Source organism: Pezoporus wallicus, unplaced genomic scaffold (genome assembly GCF_028554395.1).
Source record: "Pezoporus wallicus isolate ANWC-B61680 ecotype Strahan unplaced genomic scaffold, APGP_CSIRO_Pwel_v1 contig_8042, whole genome shotgun sequence".
Lineage (NCBI taxonomy): Eukaryota > Metazoa > Chordata > Aves > Psittaciformes > Psittacidae > Pezoporus > Pezoporus wallicus.
Window position 1 is genome coordinate 130,640 of NW_026639380.1, and position 27,146 is coordinate 157,785.

Below are 27,146 nucleotides of genomic sequence, written 5' to 3' on the forward strand. Positions count from 1 at the left end.
TAGCCCCTGAAGTCATCAAGTCTTGCTAACAAAATGTAGCCAGCTCACAGAAACATGCAAACTAATAAACTTACAGAGAACAGATGCTCCCTTTTGCAGAGTTAAATCTTCAGGTAATAATTCAGGCAGTTAATGCATGAATGTACTAACATAGAATTAAAACAACTCATCTGGTTCATTCAGATAAAAACTGTATCCAGATTGTCAGTTATATAATACTGAGAGACAAATTACTGAGAGAATGGTTAAATCCATTAAACTAGCATCAGCGGTATTAATTTCCTCTCAAACATTTCAACACTTTCAAAAGCAAGAACCCATTTTTCATACAGCACTACACTAGCTGTCAAAACAGAGATGAACAAAAGGAAATCCTACCTAAATAAATGAGCCTGTTAACAGCTAGAACAGCCAGCCTCTGTAACCTTTGTACAAACTCCGCCTCAGTGGCTTGAATAGGATTTTCTTGGCTCATTCTCCGCTGCATCATCATATTGAATTCCTCACTTGCTAGTGAGCGCATTTTCATCAGCAGAGCATCAGACTGAGCAAGCGGAAACTTTTTGGAGCCTTTAAAGGGAGAAACACTAATAGCATCTTCATAAAATACACAAAGAGTTAATCATTCAGCAACTGCTTTCATCCAAAGAGCTCATATCATTTAAGGAAATGAAACATTTGAAATACATAACTATTGAAGAGAACATACATGTTATCTGGAAGTTTGTCTTTCTTTTAAAAGCTTTTCTATTGGAAAATAAATATACAAAATTCAGGAAATTATACTTTGAAATGAGTTATTCTCAGGATCATATTTATTCTACAACTTGTATTGGTGTAAAGCAGATTCTAACAGTAATTTTTATCTTTTTACTGTATAATGATGATAAAGGATTAAAAATTAACCATGCAAGAGAATTACTGCATATCAAAGTATGTTTATCAGCACAAATGAGTCATCAGTTGTATTAAAAGTTTATAAACAACATTTTGTACCACAGCCATTGCCACTAATTTCAATAGAAGTACTATTTCTAACTTGGAAGAATATTCATTAAAATTTTCTTGAAATGAACTGGTAGGCCTTGACTGAACTTGCTTCTTTCAGAAATAACTATTTTTTTGAGTCATATTTAGTGCCTTACCAGACTTGCTGATATAAAAAGTATTTTCACTATACTTACCGAGGCTGATAGAGAGGCCTGGAGTAACTGGGACTAACAGCAGTTTTCTTAGTTTGAGGCAGGTTTTTGGTATTGTTTGTTTGTTTGTTTTTTAAATCAAATACATGTCAGGTTTTAAAACTACCTTGTACAAAGTCTTAAATACAGCTTCATTCATAGGAGATATATAAAAATAAATTTCCAGCCAGAAAACTCCAAAACCTTTACGTGATTCATAAGCTATTAAATACACAGCAAGTATTACTTCTACAGCTAGAACTGTACGAGTGTTTTACAAGCACAACCACAGTGGAATCTAGAAATCTCACATTCCCAACTATAAATTTGGACTGCCACGTATTTACTTCAAAATGTTAACTAATTGGAAGTTGTGCAACAATGCAAACCCCATCATAGCTCTGTTAAAATTACAAGCAATAACTTCATTTTGGTGTTTCCTTACTGTGAAGTTGGCTACTAAAACCACTATGAATTACTTAGTAAAGATGTTTTTTAGTAACTTGTGAATTGAAGAGAATCCCAAAAAAAGGTAATATTTGGCTTTAGACACTGCAGTGAGAGCAAGGTGAAAGATTTCATTTTTGTATCCTACTTCCTCATCCTAATACAAAACCCCACAAGTTCAAAATGGGTACAGGCTATACTATTCTAAAAATATGTTTATTGATTTATAAAGCAAATCCACAGATAAAGCAAAGCAACTGGACCCATTTGTTGGATCACTGAAATTATAGTTTGAAAGTAATACATACAGGAAAAGGTACAAGGATATTACACTTCAGGTACTCACCAGCAATCCCTTTACGCTTTTGAAACATGGCACGATGTGGTGCAGATTGTGATGGGACTGAACCAACCTGCTCCTGAGCATCCTGGTTTGCTGTAGTTTTTATTAATTCAATGGCTGCTTGAAGAACTCTTAACTGAAGAACAACTGCGATACCTACAGAAAGAGGCATACAAAGGATACCTGACATAGAATCATAGAATTGTTAGGGTTGGAAAGGACCTTAAGATCATCTAGTTCCAAGATTTTTTTTTACCAGATGTCTGTAACAAGTAAAAAATATACAAAACATGCCAAGAGCTAAAGCTCTTGATTCCACAGAAGTCCCCTCATTATTTCACAGATACAGACAGTCCGCAAGTGAGCTCTCATGGAAAAGCTGTTGAATTTGCTTATCCTGAAATAAGCTAAATCAAACTATATAGAACATTTCCATTTAAATGCCCTTAATGATTTATTGTTTGTTCAGATTAGCAGTAAAAAATTCTTTACCACAAGGCAGACTCCTGAGGAAAACTACTACTTCAAGAACCACTTGGAAGAAAAATATCCATCACCAGGAAACTCCCCCTTCTCCCTCAGCAGGAACATTAAACAAAAATCAGTGGGGAAGGGATTTACTCCTCCAGTCCCATGACCCCAAAAATAAACAGATAACTTACTTTGCATCCTTGCATTTTTACTATTTTGAAGATGACCCAGCAGCACAATGAGGTCTTCAATAACACGAAAATACTGAGAACCTGAGGAGCTGCAGGCATGAATTGCAACTGCTACTAGCAGCTGTTGTATATCACATGCAAGTAACTTGTAGTCATTCAAGGGAATGCTGCAAACAAAGTTGTAGTTACCAGAAACATTACAATTCTAATAGATTGTAACCCATAACAAGACACATTACTATTCCCCTTGTTACTTTTGCCAACTGTATCTAATATTATATTGTACTTTATGTTAAAATATTACTCCTGAAGACTGGAACACTAATCAAAAGATGCCTCTTTAACATTAACCTTAGCAGCCTGGATACCTGCAATTCTTTGAGACAATCTAGCATTAAAATTGCGACAAAGTTATATTGGAAAAGCAATGATGTGTTACTACCAGATTTTTAAATTAAAGAACAGGTCTGAAATCCTGTATTTCCCACCCCCCCTCCCCCCCAAAAAAACCAACAAACCCACAAAAAAAAAAAATCAAAAACCAACAGGGTAGTATCTCACTTTGTAACTACGCTAAACTTTAACCATACTGGGGTAAAAAGGAAATCTCTATTTATGCAGGATACCAACCAAAGAAATAAATTAACTAAAACGCATCTCTCCTTCCTTCACTGAATAGCCTTTCTTAAAGTACAGAATGCATGCAATTAATGAAGTAATTTAGTTTTCTCAAATTCTCAAATATTAAATCACAGGCAGCACAGGAGAGTTTACCTACAGATACAGTAGAATGCTACCATCTCCTGGACCTTTATCTTACTGTTCAGGTGAGTTTTAGTAGAAAAAGCATCCAAAGTGCTCACAGTATGACAGGTTTGCATTTTAAGATGTCACAAAGTTTATCACTTGAAAGTTTAAGGTATGGAAAGAACATCTTGCATTCCTTTGTTTGAACTGGACAGCTAAACATCAATTTTCACTTACAGGTATAATTAAATCCTAAAGCCTCATAAAGAGTATTATTTTGTACATTCTCTCTGATCATTTTACAAAGTACAACAAAAAAAAAATTGTAATTTTTGCTAGACTTCAGGTTGTGCCTGGCCTATTTCATAGCAACAATGATACAATCGTTACAATTGTACATGATACAATGATATAAATGTATCATTCATACAATGATGTCCAATGATATGAAAATGATACAATACTCACTTTGTTTCCAGTCCATTAAGAGCAGCCAATGTATTACACAACACGTAGAGCAAACCATTATCAAGCAGTAGGTCTGCAACTTTTGAACAGGAATTCATGATTTGTAGCAGGAGACAGAAGCAGTTATGCAGCAGAACATTATCATACAGAGAGTTCTCAATAAGACCCAGAACAGGAATGACACACCATTTTCGAAAGAGTCCAACATTCTTGACATCTTCCAGATCAAATCTATTAACATAAAATGTTTGTGACATCATTTAAATAGCAACCTGGTATATGCAACTGGAATACCAGTCTCTATGAGTATTTTGGCTAAGAAGTAGATGATAATTTCCTACATTTCATTGCAGTAACAACACCTGTCTGCTAAAAGTTATAAAACATGGAGCAAAATAAACACTTCAAAGCACCGCAAGGAAACAAAGTATCTTAAAAGTATATCTGAAGCTTCAGCTAACTACCATCTACAATACAAATTTCATTAAAACAGAGGTTTGGTTTTGTTTTTAATCAATGTAGAATATGACAAATCACCTTTCCAGTTATAAGTATTACAACTGGCACAGTCTGTCAAGAAATCAGATAGAGCATGGCATCGATATAACAATATACTGACAGCAGGCTTGATGTCCTATATCCATTACTTCTGAAGTTTCATTAAGTTTTGCACTGCTGACTAAACCTTAGATGCATGTTCTCCCTGTACAAACATTAAGTAGTCAGACTACTTAATGGAATTTATTTAGATAGTTGTCTTAGAGGTAATCTTTCCTCTCAGTATGAGGGGGCTCTTTGATTCAAGGAAATGGCATACCTGTGGGATTTTTCTAAAGGAAATAGGGATTTAAACTCAGGGCTAAGCCAAGGAAGCAACTGTGGCATCAAGCTTTTTCCTTAATCACCTATCAAAATCCAGGAGCAGCAGTATAGTGACTGCTGCTTAAAACATCTAAGGATATAAATCAGAGTTCTGTGTGGGCTCAGAAGAGGAAGAGTTAAACCAATTACAGGACATTTGAAGTACAAAGGCCTCCAAGGCCTCAGGGAGGCTGAGGGTTTAGAAATTCCCAGCTGATAGCACCCATTAGAGGAAGTTGCTTACAAACAGCTTAAGGGCCACAGTAGTCATAAGAAGTTTAATACATTGAAATGTTAAAGGCACAAGGCAAAACATTTCAAAACAGTTTTCAAGGAACATTTTTTTTTATGGTTGTTGACTGCTAGGAAGAGAATAGAAATTAGAAATCTATCACATACCCTTGCCTCCTACAAGGCTCACTGCTTATACTTAAAATAAGCTACAGGATGCAAAAGCAAAGCATTAACTTACTCTTCATCCAAGCCAACAGAGCGGCCAAAGAGCATTTCCAAAAAGCACTCTACAACTTCCTGAGTCCCCTGGTGAAGGTACAGCTGGTTGGCTAGCAAGGAGAAGCCCCGATTCTTTAAGAACTTCTCCTTCTGCTCCCTCCTTGCTCTGTTGAAATATGCATCCAACAACTAAAAATAAATGCATAATTATGATGTAAGAGTTAAATATTTAAAATAACTCCTGTGAAAGTTAAGCTCATCTGTGGCTTGAATAGTTTGAAATAAAAAAATTAAAATTTCAGATTAAAAACATCAGTTGCACTATTGTAACTGCCATCTATGGTGCCCTGTTACAATTGTCAGCTGACTATCCTTTTAATATGAAGACTTTGGTTTTTAGTCAACTGGGGTGGGAGTGGAGGAGATGAAATCACACAGTCAGAATGCATATATAAATACATTCAGACTTTCTATACTTGTTATATACTGCACTTTGGTGTGTATGCAATTTTTGTTAATAAAGTTGCATAATCTTATTCTTCCTGAAATTAAAACAGAAATCCATGTAGTTTTAAATCTACATAATGTTACCATCCAGGAACACCGTCTTTGTCAATACTACAAAAATCTCTGAAAACAGTCTGAAGTCTCAAGTCCTCTTTCAGGCCACAGATACACCGGCATAACTGAAAGTCAACCATGTTACTAGTCAAAACTTTGCCTGCACCTTAATTTAACAGAATGCATCATGAATTTAACACTCAAGAGACTGTTACCAACTTCCTGCACTGTTGCTTCCATTTACATCAGTAAAGCTGTGGTATACTCTGGCTTAGATCATAGACTATATTTACCTATTGCAAGATTCAAAATTGTGTTGTGTGGGGGTGGAAATATATCTTAAAACTCAGAAATAAACCTAGAAAATTATTGAAAGCAAATTAAAAGGTATTTAAAAAACCTGATATTTCCAACATGTTAACAACGCTAGTTTGTAATTTTTTAGCTGAAAGCATTTTGCATAGACCTACTTTAATAACTCCTTGTTGTATGAGAGGAGATGGGTGGTTCACGAGAACTATAAGATAATCAGGTTGGATAAGTTTGTCCATCACATCTTCTAGCATGATATCTGGTAGGATTAGGAGAACTCCACGCAAGAGGTCATATAACCCGCAACAGATAAGCACAAGATAGTCTTCTGTACATCTGAAAACAGAGGAATATATTGCACTACAGTTTCTTGTCTAGAAACAGGAAATATTAAAAAAATGCATAATCTTTTGCTACTCTTGGGTAGAAGAGGAAAGAGGAAATATGGCTAGCATTTCTCCAAGACTCCTATTACCACTCTTCATTAACACTTACTTTTGGATGGCAGAGAGCAAAAAGGATAATCTGACTAGAACTATTTGCTTGAGATTTTTTGTGAGGTAGCATAAAAAGTTCCCACTCCTACTGTAGACGCCAAATTCTTGATCTTTAAAGTTTGCTATGTAAAGGAAGATTGCAAAAATTGAAACAATGCAATTCTACAGACTAAAAGCTGAATGAATTGATTTATGACAGCCATTGAAAACATACCCTTCATTTTCAGGCTTACAATTTTTGTAGAAAAGTAATCAAGACCAAGAATTGCGAAATTAAAGCTCATATACTGAGGTACTGCTAATATACTATTTTGCTTATTTGCTTACCTATCATCAGGGCTTTCAGATATTTTTTCGATATTCTCATTAGCTGAAGAAAAAGCAAGGCTCTCCCAGTCTTCAGCAAGTACATTCTTGTCCACAAGGCTTGGCCAGCGAGCAATGGCTGATGATCCTCCATGAACAGAAAATGATAAGCCCAACCCTGCAAAATTACTCTGAGTCTTCTGAAATGAAGGCAGTCCTTTCAGGTTGTCTGGACGACTTGGCGATGGCTCAGCTGCAGCACCACCACCTTCATTACATTTGAGGTCTGCATCTACTTCTTTATTCTCAAATGCATTTTCAGTTAACTCTTCTTCTTTGGCAATATCTTCAAATGTTTCAGCAGATGTTAACTCTGAGTCACAAACTGTTTTTGCAGACTCACAACTGCTAAGAAAGAGTTCTTCCTGTACTCTCTTTACAGTTTCAGAGCTTCCTACAAAACCAGTTCTACCCTGCAGATCAATGTAGTCACACTTGCCAATAGCCTGCAGGTCATCAACGCTCCTTCCCATTCTTTCAGTCAGTCTTTTTTGATGAATTTGAGGTGAGGAAGTAGGAGATGCTGGTAAGCTTTTGCAAAGCCTTTTAGGTGTCCGAGAGCTTATTTTCTGCTGTACACTAGCCTTGGAAGTGCTCCCTAGAGAAATAAGGATATCTTGAGCATTCACTTTATATTAGAAACAAGCTTTTCCCTTAGTGTTGTACTCCACACATATTTAACACATTGAAGACCCAAGCTAATTTTACGTGGCAAAACTAGTTCAATACCTGGCATAGCTCAAATTTGGCCAATCAAGTAGAGATAGTAAACTATTAAGCAGCAGGTAATAAATCTGAAAAATACATAAAATGACAAATAATTTCTGCATATATACTGGAGTTTCTGGATTTACATTATGATTGTCTCAACAAACCCTCAAAAGGGATTTGTACAGAATCATAGAAACATTGGGGGTGGAAGGCCCTCTGGAGATTGTCTAGCTCAACCTTCCTGCTCAAAAGCAGGCTCAAATAGAGCAGGTTGCTCTGTTTCAAGCTCTTGCATCAGAGGTCCAATCTACCAAACATGTTTCAGTGGTCACTGAAAAAGTTACCAGCTTCAACTATGTAATAACTTCTCATTATTTCAGCATCTATAGCAGAGGAATTAAAAACTGATTCAAGCAGCTATCTTCAGAGACCTCAACTTATTTAGTATGCTATATAATAAGACTCTTTCTAGAAAATTATTAGATTTTAATTTATATAACCAAGGTATCCAAAGTTGTTCTTTACAAGATAAACTTTCCCATCCTCTATCATGTAGGAACAGTATACCTGCAGTATAACTAAATGCCAATACTTTAATTATGCACAGAAAAACATATCAGCTTAATGCCTTTTGCATAGATAGGATAGCTGCTTACAACTCACAATTTTAACTAATGCCTGGTTAAGGCAGTCTTATACATCTCTACCAGATTTGTTTAACAAATGAAATTGTTCAGCTATCTGGTCCACTTCTCTGCCTGAGCTGTCAATATGGCAACTTATCTCAACTTGAGAATGAAAAGCAGTTTAGGTAGCATGTTCAACTGCATCCTCCTTACTCTGTTTTTCAGACATCAAGCTCCAAGGGACAGAGAGAGCTTTGTAAGAAATATCTGTGGAAAAGTAACACTTTAAAGCACTCTAGTCATCTGCCAAATGACTGTGTCTTAAAGTCTTCGTTTTTCCAGCACTGTTTTACCTCCCAGTGGTAAAGCTGTAAATCCAGTTGGAGTTGTAATCATAAATGCAGAGCTGTCCACTGACTTCCCACCACTGCTGGAATTCCTCAGGTACCTAAGTGATTCAACTTTCTCCTGAAAAATTTTGCCATCTAGAAAGAAAAGAGAAGGGGAAAAGTTCGCCAAGAGCTTTTTGAGTTTGCATTCCTCATATATATTGAGCCTCACAGTAGTCAGGTTACATTTCAAGCTTAGCACTGGAGGCTAATGAGAAGTGCTCAACTCAAACATCAGAAAAAGCATTTGAGAAAAAACTTTTGTTTTAGTGATATATCTTTGAAGTTTACTTCAGAACACTGAAAATATTATTATGTTCTAAAGTAATTGCATTTAAAGATAGTCCTTGCAGTCATACAAGCAGTAATAAATGACTTTCACCATGTTGAAAACAGGTGAAGGTTGTCAGTTTCATCTACTAAGGCTCAAAGTATATCACAAAGTACATTCTACTCTTGCTCAGAATTTTACATCTCCTCATATTAGAGGACAGATACAGATAAAACAACTGTACTGCCTTTGAAACTGATTACTAAAACTGGAGTTTCACAGGCATCTGCAAAAGGAGAACATAGCTCAAACTTGGATGACGCTTTCCACATTTACATAAATTACGGTAAAAAGCTGTACAATGCTACATGAATTATACATCTACCAGGTTCTCATTTTTCAAAATAAAAAGAATGAATTTTTAAAGCTCCTATCACTCATTTTACCAAAGTGATCATCTAGTACAGACATATTTAAGACAGCTGTTGTGCTAGATCTAGACTCCTCTAAGCACACAGGTACTTTCACTAACTTGCATGCAATGTGCTGATGGTGCCTGTCAATGATATCTTGAAGTGCAACTGATCATTTGTTAAAAATGCTTCTCAGGCCTTCTATTTTTATAGGAATTCAGTAACAGGAAACAAAGTAGAGATGTAAAAAGGTCCATGTACACGTTTGAGTAATCTTCAATCACACATAAGTTAAATGTTTTAATCTAAGATCTGACCACAGGCAAATGGGTTCATACAGGGAGCTAATGTTACACATTCCATTTAGCAGCACCAATCTTTAAGGAAAGTTAAAGACATAACCACCAGAGAAATTATCTATGGCTGTAGACAGAAGAAAGCACCTCAAGTAAGCCAAGCAAAGTCTAACTATGTCTCTCAATACTGTGAACTACTGTTACGTTACTAAGCCCAAAGAGTTCAATAATTTTTACATATAGTTATTACAATGTAGCAATCAAATAATATATTCATAGAATAGTAATTTATAAGAGTGAAAGACTGAGCTATTAATTAATGACTAGATTTTAATCTTATTTTTTCCTAGTTAAATGTGATGTATCTACCTATGTGCAGGGAAAAGTAGAAGTTGGTAGGATTGTGACAAACATATGTATTAGTGGGAGGGTGAACTGCTAAGAGGAAATTGAAAACCAGTGTCAGCAGTTCCAGGTCTGGGGGAGATCCAAGGACTTCTTCAATTATTTTCACAAATGACCTGCAAACCTCCCGAGGCAGGGATGCGAAGTGCCCTTCTTTATGCTCCTAGAAGGAAAGAGCAGTACAACTGTCAGTTACTTGTATTTTTCATTTGACATAAACGGTCTTTCTTCTTTAATTTTAAATTGTCAGACAAGTTTAAAAAAGCTAAGCTTAAGTAATAGCCTGCACTCTTTAGAGAGGAGCTATTGTACCTTCTCAATGTTACTCAAGTCCAGCATGCAAAATTCAGGCACAATCAAAAGTCTGCAGATGTTACAGAAGTTTATTTTCAGAACATGAAAATCTTCTACAAATTACACTACTCTGACTTGAAATCCTGGAGCCTTAGGACACAAATCACCATTGAAAGTGTCATTTACTGTCATTCACTATATTACATATTTGTAGAGAAATAGTTGCTGATACTAACATGTCAAATACTAAGAACTTTCTGATCACTGCCATACACGGGGTCTTCTGTTTTTCCACTTCAATAGTTATTTTTATAAACAGATATTTGATATTTCATTGATAATTATAATTTCTGATTGATCAAGCATTCTATAGCATTTGACAATGGCTGTTGGAAAAAAAATCTGTTAACTAAATAATGATTTTTAGGACTTCAAGAAACTTGTGGTAAACCTCACTAATGTGAGCATGGTGATTAACTTGTTCCTAACTTCTCTAAATTTCACCTCTTTTTAGCATCTTCACTGAGACTGCTGTATGAAAAGACTAAATGAAGTTTTCAAAGAGAAATGTAAAATAGAAAATACAGTGTAGGGAAAAAAAAGGATTACAGTATGTGTTTTCACAAATAGATACATACTACATGCAGGAAAACACTTCAAAATTATGTTTCTAAGAAGCAACTATCAAAGGGGTGAAGCACTTCCCCAAAGTCCTTTTTAGAATGGCTATCTCCAAGCCATGGAAGAAACTACTACTGGATCAAAATTTTGGGAAGAGTGCTCAGACTGAGAACTACAGGCCAGTTGCCCTGTTAGCTCTGATAAGATACAGGATAGTTTCTCCTGCTTCCACATTTTCTGTTTTTCAGCAATGAAGACTTCAACTAGTACAAGACATCTCAGGTCTTTTATAAAAAGACTCGCATCTCATTTAAGCTCCCACGCATGTATGGACTGGGTAGGTAACCAGGTGCCTAGGTTTTCAAATAGTACCAGACGGTTAGAATCTCTTGCTCCCATCCCTTCTGTCCAGCAGTAAACAGAGCACCCAGAAAGGAACTGTATCAGTTTACAGAATGTCTGCTGAAGATCATGAAATTGGTCTGGAAGCATGGAGGACAGTCTACTAAAGCAGTTTTTTTCTATAGCATTTAGTCTCCACCATCCCACCTCCAAGTAAAACTGAGTATTTGCCGAGCACAAGGTAGCATTTCTGAGTGAAAGTACCTGCAGAACCTGACAAGTTAACAGGAAGTGATGTACCACTTGAGCTTTCAACAGCTGCTTAATATTAAACATCTGCTGGTGATGGTTAGCTCCGATAAGGATTTCTAGAGCTGCTAACAGAGTTTCCCAAACACCTTGCTGAAAAACAAAACAGGAACATGTCTTTGAAAAATAGATTTCCGAGTCTACACACCGAGAATAAAAGAAATACCACCCCCCAAAAAAAAGAAAACAAAAACCTCACCAAAAAACACCACAAAAAAAAAAACAACTCCAAACCAAAAAACCAAAATCCAAACAAAACAATTTAGGAACATAACCAATTCAAGTTAGTTTCTAGTTCTGACCTGATCATTTGCAGTTATTTAGTTGTAGTCTTAGGTGTGAAACCATCAGAAAAGTCATGCTCATATAAAAGCAAGCATATTTATGATTAAGCTACCAAAAAATTACTTCTCGTCTAAAACTCATTTTGCATACTTTATTAACAGCAGATGGTTAATTTCAGCAGCTTAACTCCAGAGGGAAGCAGATCTTCCTCAGTCTTGACAAGTATCCCCAAAAATTTAATCCTTCAATTCAAGCAAATTTACATTTACAAAACTTAATACACTACAGATACCTGCATCATTGATAATAGGAACTTGATGCTACTACCAGCTAGTTAGAGAAAAATAAAGACCATTAATTTTAGAAAGTTTGACTAACTACTGACATCTAATGAGAAATTAATTTCAGACCTCACAGTCTTTTTATATTCTTTTTATATATTAAGTTTTAGACTTAAATTTTTTCCAAAATTGAAATAATTACCTTTGCTTTAGACCATATCTTCCAGTCAAGCAGCAGCTTTTCTAATATTTGGACATCTTGGATGACTGCAGTAGAATCTGTGTCAAGCATGAATTGCCCATTTTCATTTACATAGAGAATCTCATCACTGCAGCATCCTTCTAAGAGTGTCTTGAAGAGGGGGGGGAAATTTTTTTTAGTGTCATAAGCACAAAGCAGCAGTTTTTCTTATCCAACTTCTAAAAAAAAGAATCTTTAAAGAGACAAACTCTTAATAGGGAAGGCATACATCTACCTGGTCACCTTTGAGAATTGTTACCGAGTTTAGTAACCCCACTGGAGGCATTCAAGAAGCTTATTTTTATTTTGGTGTTATAGCAAAGCTTTCTTTGTTATAACACCAGTACAATTTTGAAAAAAAGAAAAGTTTTTCAAGTGCACCAAAATATTTTTATTAATTGCTTTCAAGTTTAAGCTTGCTCAAAAATCTTGCTCTGTCAGCTGCATCCTTCCCATTTCTTCTGAACTCAGGATCTCCCAATACTTCTTTTTTCTTCCCTTACCTATCAGGAGTTACTAGTTCTCCTATGCCAAACTTGCTCCAAATCACTGATCTGCCTTTGTGAAGACAGTTTCAAATGTAGAATGAAACTCACAGAAGTTTCTAAATTTGTGCTAACACAGACCAAAATATCAGATTTAAAGAGCACTGTACCTTCAGCATGCAAAATCCAACAATGCATTTTGGTTTGATCAACACGCGATGAATCATAGAATAGCCATTACAATTGTCCATCTCTTGTATTCTCTGTTGATTATATTTTGTTAAAGACAGTATAAGTTGCAGTGCTAAAGCTTGAGTCTCTTCACAGCTGCTAATCTCTACAACCTGAAAAGACAAATTTTGTCGAACAGTTTAAATGATAAACACTTAGAAAAAAGAGCCTTAAAAATACTTAGTTGCAGCCTTAAATCATAACTTCTGGATTAAGTCTGTTTTGGAGATTTTGAGGTTATGTACATAACCTTCATTTTTAGCTTATGTGTGTACATTCACATATTATTACATCAAGTGATAATTCCTGCTGTGGTAAATTCTGATCTGCTAAGAAAACAGATCCCATTATAAGAATCCCTTTTTTAAAAAAGAATTTGTTCTAAGTAAAATTTAGAATTTTTGCCATGCTATAAAGTCACAAGATCATGAAATACATAATCACTTGTAAGAATAAACTCTGTTGTTTGCCCTGGAAAAGTACATACCTATTAATTCTGCTGTGCTTAGATACATGCGCACCTGCACTGGCTGGAAACTGATCTATCATTTACTTGCTTTACCGATGCAGTCTACAGCAAGATCTGTAGCACTTCACATACATTTACATAACACAGTAACATGAATAAGGATTTTCTCCTAATATTTCAGTATGGATGTTAAAATTACAGCAGGCAGTGGCTTCATAACCAGAAGCCTGAAAGCGCAAGTGCCACTAGTCTAATGTGTATTGGTTACTCTCCACACAACTTTCAGAACACTACCATTGCCAGAGGCACACAAAACTGACATGTTTTAGGCCTACATTAATATTTCGAATTAACTGTAGTACTTGAGAGACTCCTAGCACAAGTATTAGCCTCAGCTACTACAATTAAGTAATAACTAAGTTAAGGCTCACAGCCTCCAAATTTCTGAAATTACATTTTTTCTTAAACAGGATAAGTCTTTGAACATGGCTGAAGAGCTATCTTGAAAAACTCTATTAGATAAAAACAGAGCTCTGCACACTGTGTAGTTTTACATTTATTCATACTTGCATTGTGAATATTCTGTTTCAAATGCCAAAGATGTGCAATGAATTTAAGGGCTTCTGAAAAATATTATCAGTTCTACACTCTTAAACTCTTTTGACATTTAGAAACCTCATCTCTAAATCAGAATGTAACACCACATACTACATACTAATAATATTATAAAAACCATTACATAATTATAATTAAGTTTCCAGATTAAAAACAACCTGTGTTATGCCACAGGTATTTTCCATTAATTTTCTGTATGAAAAAATGATCATATGCAGATTAAAGCAAGGCAGCTAGAATATGTGACTTGCTACCCAAGATCCAAGGAAGCTTATCTGGGAGAATACAGACATGCACCCCCTTCTCCATCCCCTTACCCTAGCAAAGAGGAAAACAAATGCACCAGTTCCTCCAATCTCATGTAGTATACCCTGAAGAGTTTTATATTCAACAGGCTGAAGTATTTTCAGGTGATGAGAGTCCAATACATTGCTCTGAACTTCTTTTAAACTGAAAGGTCTCTGAGAAGGTACAGTTTTCACTTGGCCTTTTAGTCTAATAACAGGTTCATATATGGTGTACTGACCAGGGCAGCATGTGGCATAAACAACAGCAAGACTCTCCTGAAACAAGAGAATTTTATAAGCTTTTCAAGAAAGTTTAAGGCAAAACCACAGAAACTAAAACCACTACCCCTGAAACCACCAAAAGCCACACACAAAAGCCACCAAACAGCAAGCAGTAGCAACCTTGGCAGTTCATTTCTATTTTATCATTAGTGTGCTCTTCACTTCTATGTGGATGCGCGTGCACTGAAATGCAACAGGATTCCTAAATTTTAGCATATTTTAGCAATAGTTACAGCACTCAAGTAGAGAAAGGACTAAAAAAATTCCACCAGGGATCCCCCTTTTACTCCCTCAAGAATTACAACTACTTTGCAGAAGAAAACTTAATGACAAATTCTAAAGAATTTGAGCACACAGAGGTACTGGGAAAATTGTTTTTCCCTTCCTAAAGTGGCGAGTCCAAAATAGAAAGTTATCTATTTAAAAAAAAAAATCTTCAATTTTTTTGGTTTAAGTCTATCCTTTAATCAGGTTTGCCATGAGATGATTTCAACAGAAGTTCCATCACTGATGAAGAGACTTAGATCAGAACCAAAGCTCCTGTGTAAAACTCATTGTCACATAAAATGTAAAATGATCACATTTGGAAGGTTATTTAAAACAAAATTATTACATTTAAGGCACTTGCATTCTATACAGAAGTGTAGAGATTAATTCATCACTTGAGCATAGTTCTCTCCGGTTATTTGGTGTTCTATAAGGCAAAATAAGCTTAAAAGTTGCATGACTGATTTGCTAGGTTTTTTACTCATTCCTTCTTAAGCTATTAAAAAATTAGTACTGTTCTTTACCAGGATCACATCCAACACAGAATGACCCTTTGCCTGCAGCTACAGAGCTGCTGTAGAACAAAATCAGAAAAATCCCTCTAGTGGAAACAATTCATACAGCAGGAATTGCCAAAGCATGAAGACAATTTGCCAGATACAGCATGTTCATTAATATAAATTAGTATTAATTTTATTATAGAAGTTGTATTTTATTCTTTTTCTAGCATAACTATATTTACATCTGCATCTGCTATGGCTGTTTCAGGCAGGAAATAAGAAAAACTAAGATATGCCAGCTAGAAAATTACTTTCCAGCCAAACTTGATGTAAACTTATTCCCTCAAAACCCTCAGAGTTGGTATTAAGTCTTTTGCTTCCATTTAAAGCCAGATAAATCCTCCTCTCTCCTCCCCTCTCAGTTTAAATGTTAAAAGGTTAACTAAGCTGTCCTGGGCTAATTTTGCACTAATGGAGAGAAGAGCTATATATTCATCCTAGGGCATCTGAAGGTGCTTTCTTATCTCATAGATTAAGTATGCAATTTCATAGATGCTGGAACATCTACAAATTGTCAGAATCCAACCTAAAGCAAGATGAAATGGCCACCCCATGTAGAATTCAACTCCCATTGAAATAAGTGGGAAGAACCCTGCAGTGTTTTTAATGAGAAGTGGATTTCCTCCTGCTTGCTTTGAGAAAGTGAAGCCCTTTGGGAGACAGCAGGAAGCATGTTTCCAGTTTCTTAATCAGTTCCGAGAGATTAAGAACCATTTCTAAGTAAAAACCTACAATCAAAGGCCCAACATCCACTTCCTTTTTTGCCATGAAGAGTTCCTTAATTTGTTCACATTGTAGAATTTCTTTACTTATATATTTAGAGCAATCAGTCGATGTTTTGCCATGTTTACAAGGCATTACAGATGTGAAGTCTGGCCCACATGTGTATAAGTAAAATGCTTCCTCTGGTCCAATCTTTGCACCTAAAATCCAGAAAAGAAGCTGTTAACTCTTCAGTATGCAATAAAGCAAAATTCATACATTGGCTATTAGACTGCATAAGAGACTTTACAAGGAAGATCACTGTTTGGTTTTTGTAGGCCCTGCTGACAAAAAACAATCAGTACAGTCTAGTGCTCACTATTAGCTACTGTAGATCAGTGACTTTGGACACATCACATGCAAGATCTCACTGGCAAAGGCACTGAAACCAAGTCAGGAAAATGATCTGCATGAACTGAACAGCTCTGAATAGTCACTTACACTTTTTAAAATTGAGAAGTCATCTATCCAAACCTCCTCAGTTTTCAAAGTGTAGCAAGATTACAGACAGCTAGTAGTTTAGAATTGAAGTGTTTCCACCCGGGAGAGACTGAGTGCTTTAAGACAAAAAAGCAGAGCAGGTACCACTATTCCTCCAACCACTACCTCAAGATATTATTTAAAGAAATAGAAGTAACTGCAATGCCAATTACAACACTAAAAAGGAAGCAAGAGAACAGTGTCAGAAGTACACACTACAAAGTAACCAACACAAACATTTGCCAACTGCCTCCCTGATATATTATGCTGGCAAAAACTGTATTGTTGCTTTTATTGCAGAAGCTTGGCATATTAAAAAAAATATTAAATGAAGCCTTCGTTCTTGGAGGGGGAAGAGGGAATGAAAACTTACTCAAGTAAAAAGCATATAAAAGTACCGTTAAATAGAAGCAGATTTCCAAGATCCCATCTACCCGACAATCGAAGCAAATCTTCTTGAGACGATGTACAGTGGCCAATCATACAAAATGTTTTATTACTGTCAGCTGATAAACTTGATTTCCTTGGTAGTGCGTAATCTAAATTAATCTCACATTTTCTAAAAATACATACAAAGAAACAAGATTAAATATTAAGAAGTGATCAAAATTGATGAAGTATCCACCTCAAGCTTAAAGTACTTTTTTTATTTAGTAGATAAGAAGCCATGTTGTTAATGATACATTACTAAAGCCATCTTCAACATCAAGGCACTTTAAAACTTACTTATATAATGATGCATGTACTCAAATACTACACAGAACAGAGTCCCAGCCAGGGCTGCCATATACACAAGATTTCCTAGATCTGAAATTCTTTCCTGCTTCCCTTTGACCTCAAAGAAGAAACTGTTTATAACAGTATACACACTTCTAAAATAAGACAAATTTTCAAGAATTCCTAAGAAGTCAAAAGCCTTTGAGTATGCTAATGCACATCATGAACACTGTGGTTCACATATGCTGAAAAGTATCATGTTGAGGATTAGGCAGTTGTTCCCAACATCCTCAACCAGGGAATGTTGTCAGAGCTTGTGTGCTGTAGAGCCATAGGCAATAAGTCTGATGCTTTCAGAAAGCAAGCAATTAACCTTATGTGCATTTACATAAACAGACCAATTGTACTGTAAAGGTCATCTGAAGCTTCCTGGAAGAGCCTAAATATTAGTGAACTGGCAACTAACTATCTAGATGGGCCTCATTAACTGCACATGTCCAGAACACTGTAGAACTTTTAGTTTCCTCTATACCTTCATTTTTGGACTTTACTGCATATAAGCATGCACGGACTGAACAATGAGGGGGAGGAAATCAAGATGTTGAAAAACTAACTCTACACAGTTTCAAGAATAAAGTGAAAACAGATATCGTACTTTACAAATCCAGGTTTACCTGCAGAAAGAAAAACTCGGCAACATTTCTTCCGAGATAGACTTTGAGAGATGTCTTTATAATGTTATTTGTTTACTGACCAAATTCTAGTGGAGTAGTAAAGAAATTTCGTGCTACATCTAACTGCTCTACAACCTAGCATTTTGGCTACCTGCTTCATATTCAGGACACAAAGGAAGCCTTCATAGTTTGGACTTCAGGAAGAAAGGATGAAAACTGTGATATTAAATTCCTTTTTCTCCAACCAATGAATACTTCATGCAGGCATAGGCCCACTCAACCTAACATCAGGTACCACATTTAGCAGTGTGGACCTGAAGTTTCCTGTGGAAGCAGCAGTACCTGGCACTGCCAGTTCAGATCTCATCTGAAATATTTTTTGAAACTTCTTCCCTGTCCATCTCTCTCAAAATGACCACCTACCTTCTCCCCATCTCTTTTCATTCCCATTTAGAATAACATTGCCAATACATGAACTATACCTCCTTAGTTCAGATTCTTAATTTAACTGGAGACATTATGCCTCCTACTAACTTCATGCCATTGTTTTTTGGATCTTAAGACTCTGTAGTACCTGCCTCTTTCACTTGCTTATGATGAGCCAAAACACTGATGTCTGCAGAGATTCATGGTGTGAACTCAAGATTCTCCAGGCAATCAAGACAATTCTGGATATTTCTAGGGACTTCCTAATAGCGTAAGACATCTCTCTCCTACCCCCAGAAGACTACTCAACCATGACTTCAGTTTGCACCAAAATAGAACAGATGTTTGGCTACCAGGGAACACCTCAAAGATGACAAATATCTAGATACAACTAATGTATACTTTACCTCTGACCAGAAATCCACAGCAACAGCTTTCCATGGATATTTTTCTTGCCTTCTGGCTGCTGCAGATATGTTATTGCCAAATGCTGCCACCTGCCCACAAGGAAGATGTTCTCTGGAGATTCAGCCTGTGCCAGCAGACCAGCTTTCATCTCATCATTTGGATCCATGCACATACTATCAAAACAACAGAAAAGGAAAAACAGTGTATTTGTTTTCAAGTTTACAGTTTAAACTCCAAATCTGCAATTTTTGGCCTCAGTTACTTGAGACTGCATTCCTTAACTTTCACAGATAATGTTTACCACAACGCTGTATTTAGAGTGGTCAGCATAAGTAGGGAAGTCCTCACAATGTGGTTTCAAATTGAACTTGTTTGCATAGTTCTGCTTGCATTTAAGATATCTCTATTTTACAGACAAGATAAATTCAGTTTACTGGAAAAAATGCAGGTGCTTTGCACATTGCAAAATAAAGTGTTCCAAAATTGCAGCTTTAGACCGATTTTAAGGGTATATTACTTATGAGAACTAAATTAGGGCTAAAATGTGTTCAGAAGATTAAACCCAAAATTGTTATGGTAAGTATTAAATAACAGCAATTTCCACATCCACAATTGATGTGTGAAAACCTACAGCTATGGAACCTTTCTGCTTATATTCAGATATTTATTGTGCCATTTCATTTATATGTGAATTTCTACCGTGCATTGCATTGTTTATGACTGATCTTGCATCTTACTTGGGTCAATTGTCTCTATATGATTACATCAAACATGCAAGATCAGAGACTAATACTCTAAGCAAATAAACCTGTAGATCTGTATGCAATAAACTTACTTGACGTTGACATCACTGTGCAAGATATCTCTACCATAGAAATTAGTTCTCTATGCTCCATCAGTATTTTCTGTAACAAGCTGCTACTGGAAATAACAATGCATATGTTCACAAGACTGTTTTTGGATTAATACACCATACCGAAATATGAATGCTCCAGTATTCAAGTCTGCCCAGACTTGTATCATCAGTGCTTTTGAACCCAGTGAGATTATATGAATACAGCCATCTTCAACAAGTTTATCTCCAAGGCTCAGGTATTCCACCCCTGTGGACTTTGTGTCTTCTAGAAATAGAAACATGTTTATACACAATTACAATACAATACAACAATGCCTGTCCTACCAACTATCAAGTGTGAAAAGAAGTAGTTCATGTACTGCAGAGAATTGGGTTTTGTTCAGTTGGATTTTTTGGTTTTTTTTTTTGTGGGTTTGTTGTTTGTGTTTTTTGTGGGGCTTTTTTGTTTGTTTTAGGTTTGTTTTTTCCTTTTGCTTTGTTGTTTTGGTTTTTTTTCAATAAATATTATGCATTATTCTCTTCAGAGGTCTAGGTCTTTTGGAAACCAAAAGAGAAGAGCTTGATATTAACTCAGCACTTAAGATGTTTTTGTAATCATGTAAATCCACTAAGCATGAATACATTCCAACACAATGATGCTTTAGACATGCCATACCATATTACTTTCCTATGTTGAACTGGCAGTCTCAGTGTGCACCAAGAAATCTTTAGATTTTTCCTTCACAAATCACACTACCCTTTAAGTCTGGTCTAAAATTTAATGTTTTTATTTTACCAAGCAAAAGCACAGTTCTAACAAAAGCAGCTCTGGTGAATTCCAAGATTCAGAGTTAGGTTTTCCTTTCTTTTGTTCAAATATAGTTGTGGGTGGGTGGGGAGTACAGCCAAAGTTATCCCAAGTGTTGGGAGGCATTAAGTAACTGAAGTATTTTTTCCTTCCACAGATTATAATCCAAAAGAGTCTGCTCAGAAGAGTTTGAGAGCAGGTTAGTCTCTACAAAAGTACAGACAGAGAAATGCTGTACAACTATTAATATTTAAAATGGCGCACACACACAAGGCAAATAAGAGGATTTATACTAAGTCAGCCTCAGGCTCTGACTTAATGGATTTAGAGCATCTTTTAGCCGAGTTCAATATTTAAATCCTAACTCACAAAGTTTTACTATCATCTCGCTATTTAAGAACACAAAAGCCACTTGCTTCATCAGCACGAGACCAAATAAACTTGAACAGTCTTTTCCCATGAACTTTCGCTGCAGCATTTAATACTTTCTTCATCTTCACATGAAATAGCATAAAGACATTTTACTGAAGCTACAGATTCAATGAGAAAACTAAATCTCTAAGAAAGAAGAATCTAATTTATGGGCTAAGGCTGGAAATGTTTCATTTTTAAGTATGATACATTACTCAAAGAAAAAAATTAGAAAGAATACCACACCTGTCTAATATCCATCATAAGAAAAAAATTCAACCTTTTGCATATGACATATTGATTAGCAATACTTGTAGCCAGAATCCTCCAGCACTACTTAAATAGAAGCAAGAAGTACTATATCCTCACCTGCGCTGTCAAGGCTGCTCTCTCTTACAGCTACTGGCCTGCTTCTTCTCTTCATTTTTTTCCCCTTTTCTGCTGAGTTTTCTGTTTCGTGAGCAGACTCCAGGCAAAACCACAGTGAGGCACTGAAGCCTTCAGACATGTGTGGCCAACAGTTTTGCCCAACTAAAGGCAAGTGAATTGGGGCTACATGCCAAGAAGAAAGCAGCTGATGACTCAAATTTTCACCATCTGCTTCTCTTTTACTCTGTGAAAGTTTTGCTCTTTTTAATACTCCAGCAGTTTTGCTGGTGGAATTGCTAGCAGATTTTTGTGAAGAACTACTACTCAAATTAGTGCCATGTAGCAAAGGGAAGGCAAGGTACTGTAATGGATTCATATAAATATGGGTTTCTATAATCTTTAACACACCCTTGAGTAGTATCTCCTGGAAGAAATAAACCAAACAAATTAGAAAGAAACAATCAGAAAGTGTCATCTAACTAAACAGAATACCACTCATAAACATGGATTTATGTTTCCCCAGAGTAGACATCCATATCCAAACTGACATACATTTACAAAGCATCGAGTAATAACTTCAACTGACTACAGCCCGACAATCTGGGGAATTTAGTCAGGGCAGATTCATCTTCAAGTTACCATGCTCAGAAATCAGCTGAACCACAGCAGGTGGTCATCGCACAATCTCATCTCATATTTACGTGTTAATAGATTAGCTTATACCTCAACAAAAGACCACACTTTTTACCCTGTGTTTGAGGCCGGTTAACAATGCACACACAGGCCATCACTTTTGTTATTGTATAATTGGTAATAAAACCAGCTGAGCCCTTAAGCCAGGAAGTTTCTCTAGTTACTTGGCCAATTATTGCAAGGTACCTTTGAAAACTTGACCTGTGTCTCCTTGCTTGCTACTATTTCAGACTCCACCGTTTTTCTTTTTATTCCTTCCACCTTCTTTTTTTCCCCTCCCTACAGGCTTCCACACAAACAACACTTTGTATGTCAGCAGTATACCCCACGCAAGCAGTAGTTTCCAGTGTTACACAAACCAACTTAAGACACTGTTGAAGGTAATTCTTGCAGCTGAAGCATTCCTGAAATACCAAGATGCTTTACAACTTCAAAGAAATGACTTAAAATTGCACAGTATTACAGTGTTCTGTCATTCAGACCCACAATGCCAGTCTTTTCAACAGGAATCTTATTTTCTTGTGAAGGGAGCTCCCAGGACTTCAGAACTGTCTCTTATCTTCTATTTCCTTTCCACATTTGTAGGATAAATTATTTCAACAACCACATTTTACTTGTTCTGATCTGTCAGAATGTTGCTATTAGTCTCCTTATTTCCTAAAGGATTTCTTTTGCTCCATTTTTCCCATTAAGCCTCCAAATTTTGCTACGTGCAACTTCATGCTTACCGTACAAGGTGTCTTCTCCAAAAATATCCTTAGAAGAAGAGTTAGCTCTTCCGAACATGTCTGTGAACTCATCAAGGAAACTAATAGGTCTACCAGCACCATCTGACACGCTAAAAATAAGGAGACAATATTACTGAAAACAATTTTTCAAAGCCTTAAAAATTCCTATTCCATGCTATTATGAGGAGAGATTAGTACGAGTTTCGGTATTTTGTGAAAACATTTCAAATTCAGGAAGCAGTGACAATGAGATAAATTCCAGAGATCCAACAGTGCTTCCTGCACTATCATTTAAAATTTCATTGAATGAATCTAGATGGCTACATCAAGTCTGACTCCTAGGTTTGCAAAGAAGAGTCTGCAAGTCTGGGAACCTAGCATCCCATTGGAAAGGCTCTCTCCACAAAGCCAGGGATCAAAGTCCTAGGATAGGATCACATCATCTCACACTGTGGAGCAACCTCATCATGTGTTAGGCTACTTTAGGGCAAGCATTTAATTTGCTTCCACATTCTTGGCTTAGCTAGCTGTTTTCCAATTAGAAATAAAACTCAAGGCATCACCAAGACCTGGGTTACAAAGAAATTTGAAAGAAGAACTTAGCTTGTGATGGAGTCAGATACAAACAGTAAAATAACAAACACTGCCCAGAAAAATAGCAGTTAACACTGTCACCCTAGGGCTTCTTATATCAACTACAATTTTCAGATCTGCAGGCAGGTGTTTAAACAGCAGATTTCCACTAGCTCAGAAATAACCTTGTATTTACTCATAAATGAAATGCTAGTTACAAGTTAAAGAAGCAGCTGCGTAAGTTCACACATGCCAATGAATTTGCTTTGTTAACTTCACCTTTGCACTGTGAACTAAAAATTCGTGCATATCTTCACTTACAGAAAATGATATTACTTAGACCTTGAACTTACCATGAAAACTAGATTCTGTTTGTGTCAGTATGTTCAGAAATCCTCCCAAAAGATGTTTAACAGCTCCCTGTTAAAAAATTACAGGGAAAATTGATATCCAAAGAACATACACCAGCCCAAGAAGAAAAACAATTTCTTTCAATCAATTCTTGTCTTATTGATCTTGATTTAAATAACACACCAGTTAGTCTAAATTATGGAAATACTTTTCATATTTTCTAATGAACATTCATTCATGTTCTGTACAGCTCAGTTTCAGAAGGCACACTTTGAAATCCACGTTATTCTAGAAAGAAGCATTTAAGCCATTATCAATCCAGCAACTGAGAACTCATCTATTTGAAGATGTCCCTGCTCATTGCAGGGGGTTTGGGCAAGATGACTTTGAAAGGTCTCTTCCAACTGAAACTACTCTCTGATTGATTCTATGATCTTCCTTGTCTACTCCATCATAACAGAATTAGGGGATTTAACAGGTTGTAACAAAACACAGCACATTGTTATATAGTGATGCCATACTGAAAGCAAATTCAGTCTTTCCCTAACCTTTTTATGCAAGATAGCTTTAAAGAGCAATTACAAGAAATTACTTGTACATCATTTATATATATTACATTTTGTAGTTAGGCGCATCCTTCACAAGTGTGTCTTAGATAAAGGCAATTTGAAAACATCAATGAAGATAATTAAAATCCCTAAACTGGTAAGTTTGATGGACTGCTCTTTTTAAATAATATTGAAAAACAATGAAAATGAGGTTATATTGAATACTTCATGTGTAGAAGTTCAGAAAAAAAGAAACATATGTGCTAGTGATTTAAAGTTAACAATTCACACATAGAATTGGAGTGCTAAAATGTTTTCCTTTCCTGCTTCTAATTTAAGCTGTGAAGCACTTTGTTTCTTAGTCACATGATTACATAAACAAGCACTTAAGGCTTAAATTACTTAACTATATTTTCTTCTTTTGCAAGAGGCATACCTAATGTGGTTAATACAAAGCAAAAAAGGTAACCATCAGAAATTCCAAAGGATTATGAGGACATCGACATATGCATAACTGATTTCCAATATAAACGTAAGAATAAAAGCATGAATATTTGCAGTACATCAGTGAAAGTTTCTAAAAGCACATGTTGAATACATATACAAGAACATATTTGCTTTTGTATTTTACTTTGGGGGTTCTTTTTCATTTTTTTCAATGGCCTGTCATTAATTCTCTACCTATAGCTCCAGTGATTGACCAAGCTTGATAAAACAAGGCAACTATAAAACTCAAGTTTTCTAGGTCTAATATTTCTGAGACCACTCTATTAGATATACTATTGCTTCAAAACTGAAGAAAATAAGATATACAACTGCTAAGCTACTGCCTTTGTTTAACGTTTTACCTGTTCTAGAAGTAGAGTGGCATTTCTTTCCTTCTGAGTGATGATTTTCAGGCAGCTTTGGAACACATGAGCAAGCACGTCTAAACTTGCATTACCAGCTGAAAGCAAGTTTAATTCCAACATGCAGATTTCAGGATACATTAATTGTCCTTGATTGATGTTTTCAGCTAGGTCATCAAAATAACCTGAAGGACCAGTATACCCTGGTTTTGCCTTTGTGTCTGCTCCTGAAAGAAAACACTTGTTTTACTGAAACTTACTCAGCTGAATACAGTTTGCATGATTTAAGCAGAACATCCAAGGACATATTTTCTCCAGCCTTCTCATAGATACAAACCGAAACCAGTCACTAGCTTAGGCAGTTTTCAGAAGTCAGTATAATCTTTTATTCTGCTTCAAGTTTTCCTATTATATAGAAGGGCAAGGACACAGTCTCTCCCATTACATGCTCTTAAACTATGTGCCTTCATTTCTTCTGAAGTGGACACATAGTAATGATGAAATATGCAATTCATGAAGCATGACAGTAAAATCATTGTAATAGAGCTTCAAGCTTCTATACAGAACTCTAAGCCTGCCAAGAAAGGAGATAAATTTAAATGACTTCTGTTAAAAGGTCAAGGGAAGCAGCTGTTATTTGACTGAGAAAATGCTTATGACAGCACATGACACAATATCTGCATGACAGTCAAAAAAAACCAACAGTTAAGCCTTAAATCTTGGAGACACCTCAAAACATGTTACTTAATTATTTGGGACAGACATAGGTTACATGCAAATGGAAATACTTCAGGTTAAATTCTGAATTCAGAAATGCTTTTACAGTTCTGTGTATCTGTCGGCAGAGCCTAGTCACACAGGTAAACAGCAACACTTGAATGCAGTTCTATTAAAGGCTGTTACTGCTCAGGCTGACCTCATACAATAACAGAGGCACCCAGGTGTTCAGCTGAAAGGAAAACATTAAAGCAAATTCATGTTCAAAATTAATTACAAACAGAATACATAGAGATGTTCACATCAGTTGTTGAATGAATATAAAGAGATATATTGCATCACAAGGGGGCTATCACAAGCCAAATGAAGCTGTGTGACTGGGAAAAGCCGGCACAGATTCAACAGAGGCAAACCATGCTTGGCAAACCTCATCGCCTTCTATAACAAAGTAACCTGCTCAGTTGATGTGGGGCAAGCGCTGGACATGGTGTACCTGGATTTCTCCAAGGCTTTTGATACAGTTTACCACAGCCTCCTCCTAGAGAAACTGATGCATTATGGTCTAGACAAGCGATCTGTGTGGTGAGTGGGGAAGTGGCTGCACCCAGAGGGTGGTGGTGAACGGCCCCCTTTCAAACTGGAGACATGCCACTAGTGGGGTCCCCCGGGGATCAATACTGGGACCAGTGCTGTTGTCCTGATAGACAACAAGCTCAGTATGAGTGAACAGTGTGCAGCTGCAGCAAAGAAAGCCATCAGGATGCTGGGCTGCATCAGCAAGGGCATCACTAACAGAGATAAAGACGTCGTTATCCCATGCACTCTACCCAGCCCTTGCCGAGCCACACCTGGAATACTGTGCTCAGTCTTACTTCCCGGGGATGTAGAGAGGCTGGACAAAGTCCAGGTAAGGGCCACAAAGACGACCAAAGGGTTAGGAAGCCTGCCATGTAAGGAAAAACTGAGAGAAATGGTTTTCTTCAGCCTTAGCACTATGTTCCAGTATTTAAAGAGCGGCTACAGAGAAGACTGAGACTTCCTTTTTACGAGGGAGACAAGGGGCAAGGGTCACAAGTTATTTCTGGGGAAATTCCAACTGGCCACCAGATTGAATTTTTCACAATGGAAATAATCAGCCACTGGAATAATCTCCCCAGGGAAATGTTGGATTCCTCAACATCGGGCATTGAAGATTTAACAGGACAGGGTATTGGGTCACC

General features: G+C 36.4%; 1 protein-coding gene across 8 annotated transcripts in view; it reads right to left on the bottom strand.

Moving 5' to 3' along the window:
* The window catches only part of LYST (lysosomal trafficking regulator), an 82,332-nt gene that overhangs the window by 25,621 nt on the left and 29,565 nt on the right, over positions 1–27,146 (bottom strand). For 6 of the 8 annotated variants that reach the window (XM_057414532.1, XM_057414534.1, XM_057414530.1 and 3 more), the window contains 22 exons: positions 25,210–25,436; positions 23,816–23,882; positions 22,890–22,999; positions 21,469–21,892; positions 20,022–20,166; positions 19,045–19,218; positions 17,219–17,379; positions 16,311–16,501; positions 14,500–14,745; positions 13,038–13,211; positions 12,344–12,493; positions 11,531–11,668; positions 9,974–10,172; positions 8,589–8,720; positions 8,449–8,502; positions 6,860–7,496; positions 6,194–6,371; positions 5,182–5,351; positions 3,849–4,079; positions 2,634–2,800; positions 1,975–2,127; positions 379–570 (listed from right to left, as the gene is read on the bottom strand). In XM_057414532.1, the coding sequence (XP_057270515.1) occupies positions 379–570; positions 1,975–2,127; positions 2,634–2,800; positions 3,849–4,079; positions 5,182–5,351; positions 6,194–6,371; positions 6,860–7,496; positions 8,449–8,502; positions 8,589–8,720; positions 9,974–10,172; positions 11,531–11,668; positions 12,344–12,493; positions 13,038–13,211; positions 14,500–14,745; positions 16,311–16,501; positions 17,219–17,379; positions 19,045–19,218; positions 20,022–20,166; positions 21,469–21,892; positions 22,890–22,999; positions 23,816–23,882; positions 25,210–25,436 (4,320 nt within the window). The remainder of the gene's footprint in view (positions 1–378; positions 571–1,974; positions 2,128–2,633; positions 2,801–3,848; positions 4,080–5,181; positions 5,352–6,193; positions 6,372–6,859; positions 7,497–8,448; positions 8,503–8,588; positions 8,721–9,973; positions 10,173–11,530; positions 11,669–12,343; positions 12,494–13,037; positions 13,212–14,499; positions 14,746–16,310; positions 16,502–17,218; positions 17,380–19,044; positions 19,219–20,021; positions 20,167–21,468; positions 21,893–22,889; positions 23,000–23,815; positions 23,883–25,209; positions 25,437–27,146) is intronic. The other 2 variants (XM_057414536.1, XM_057414533.1) reach the window with 1 other exon arrangement.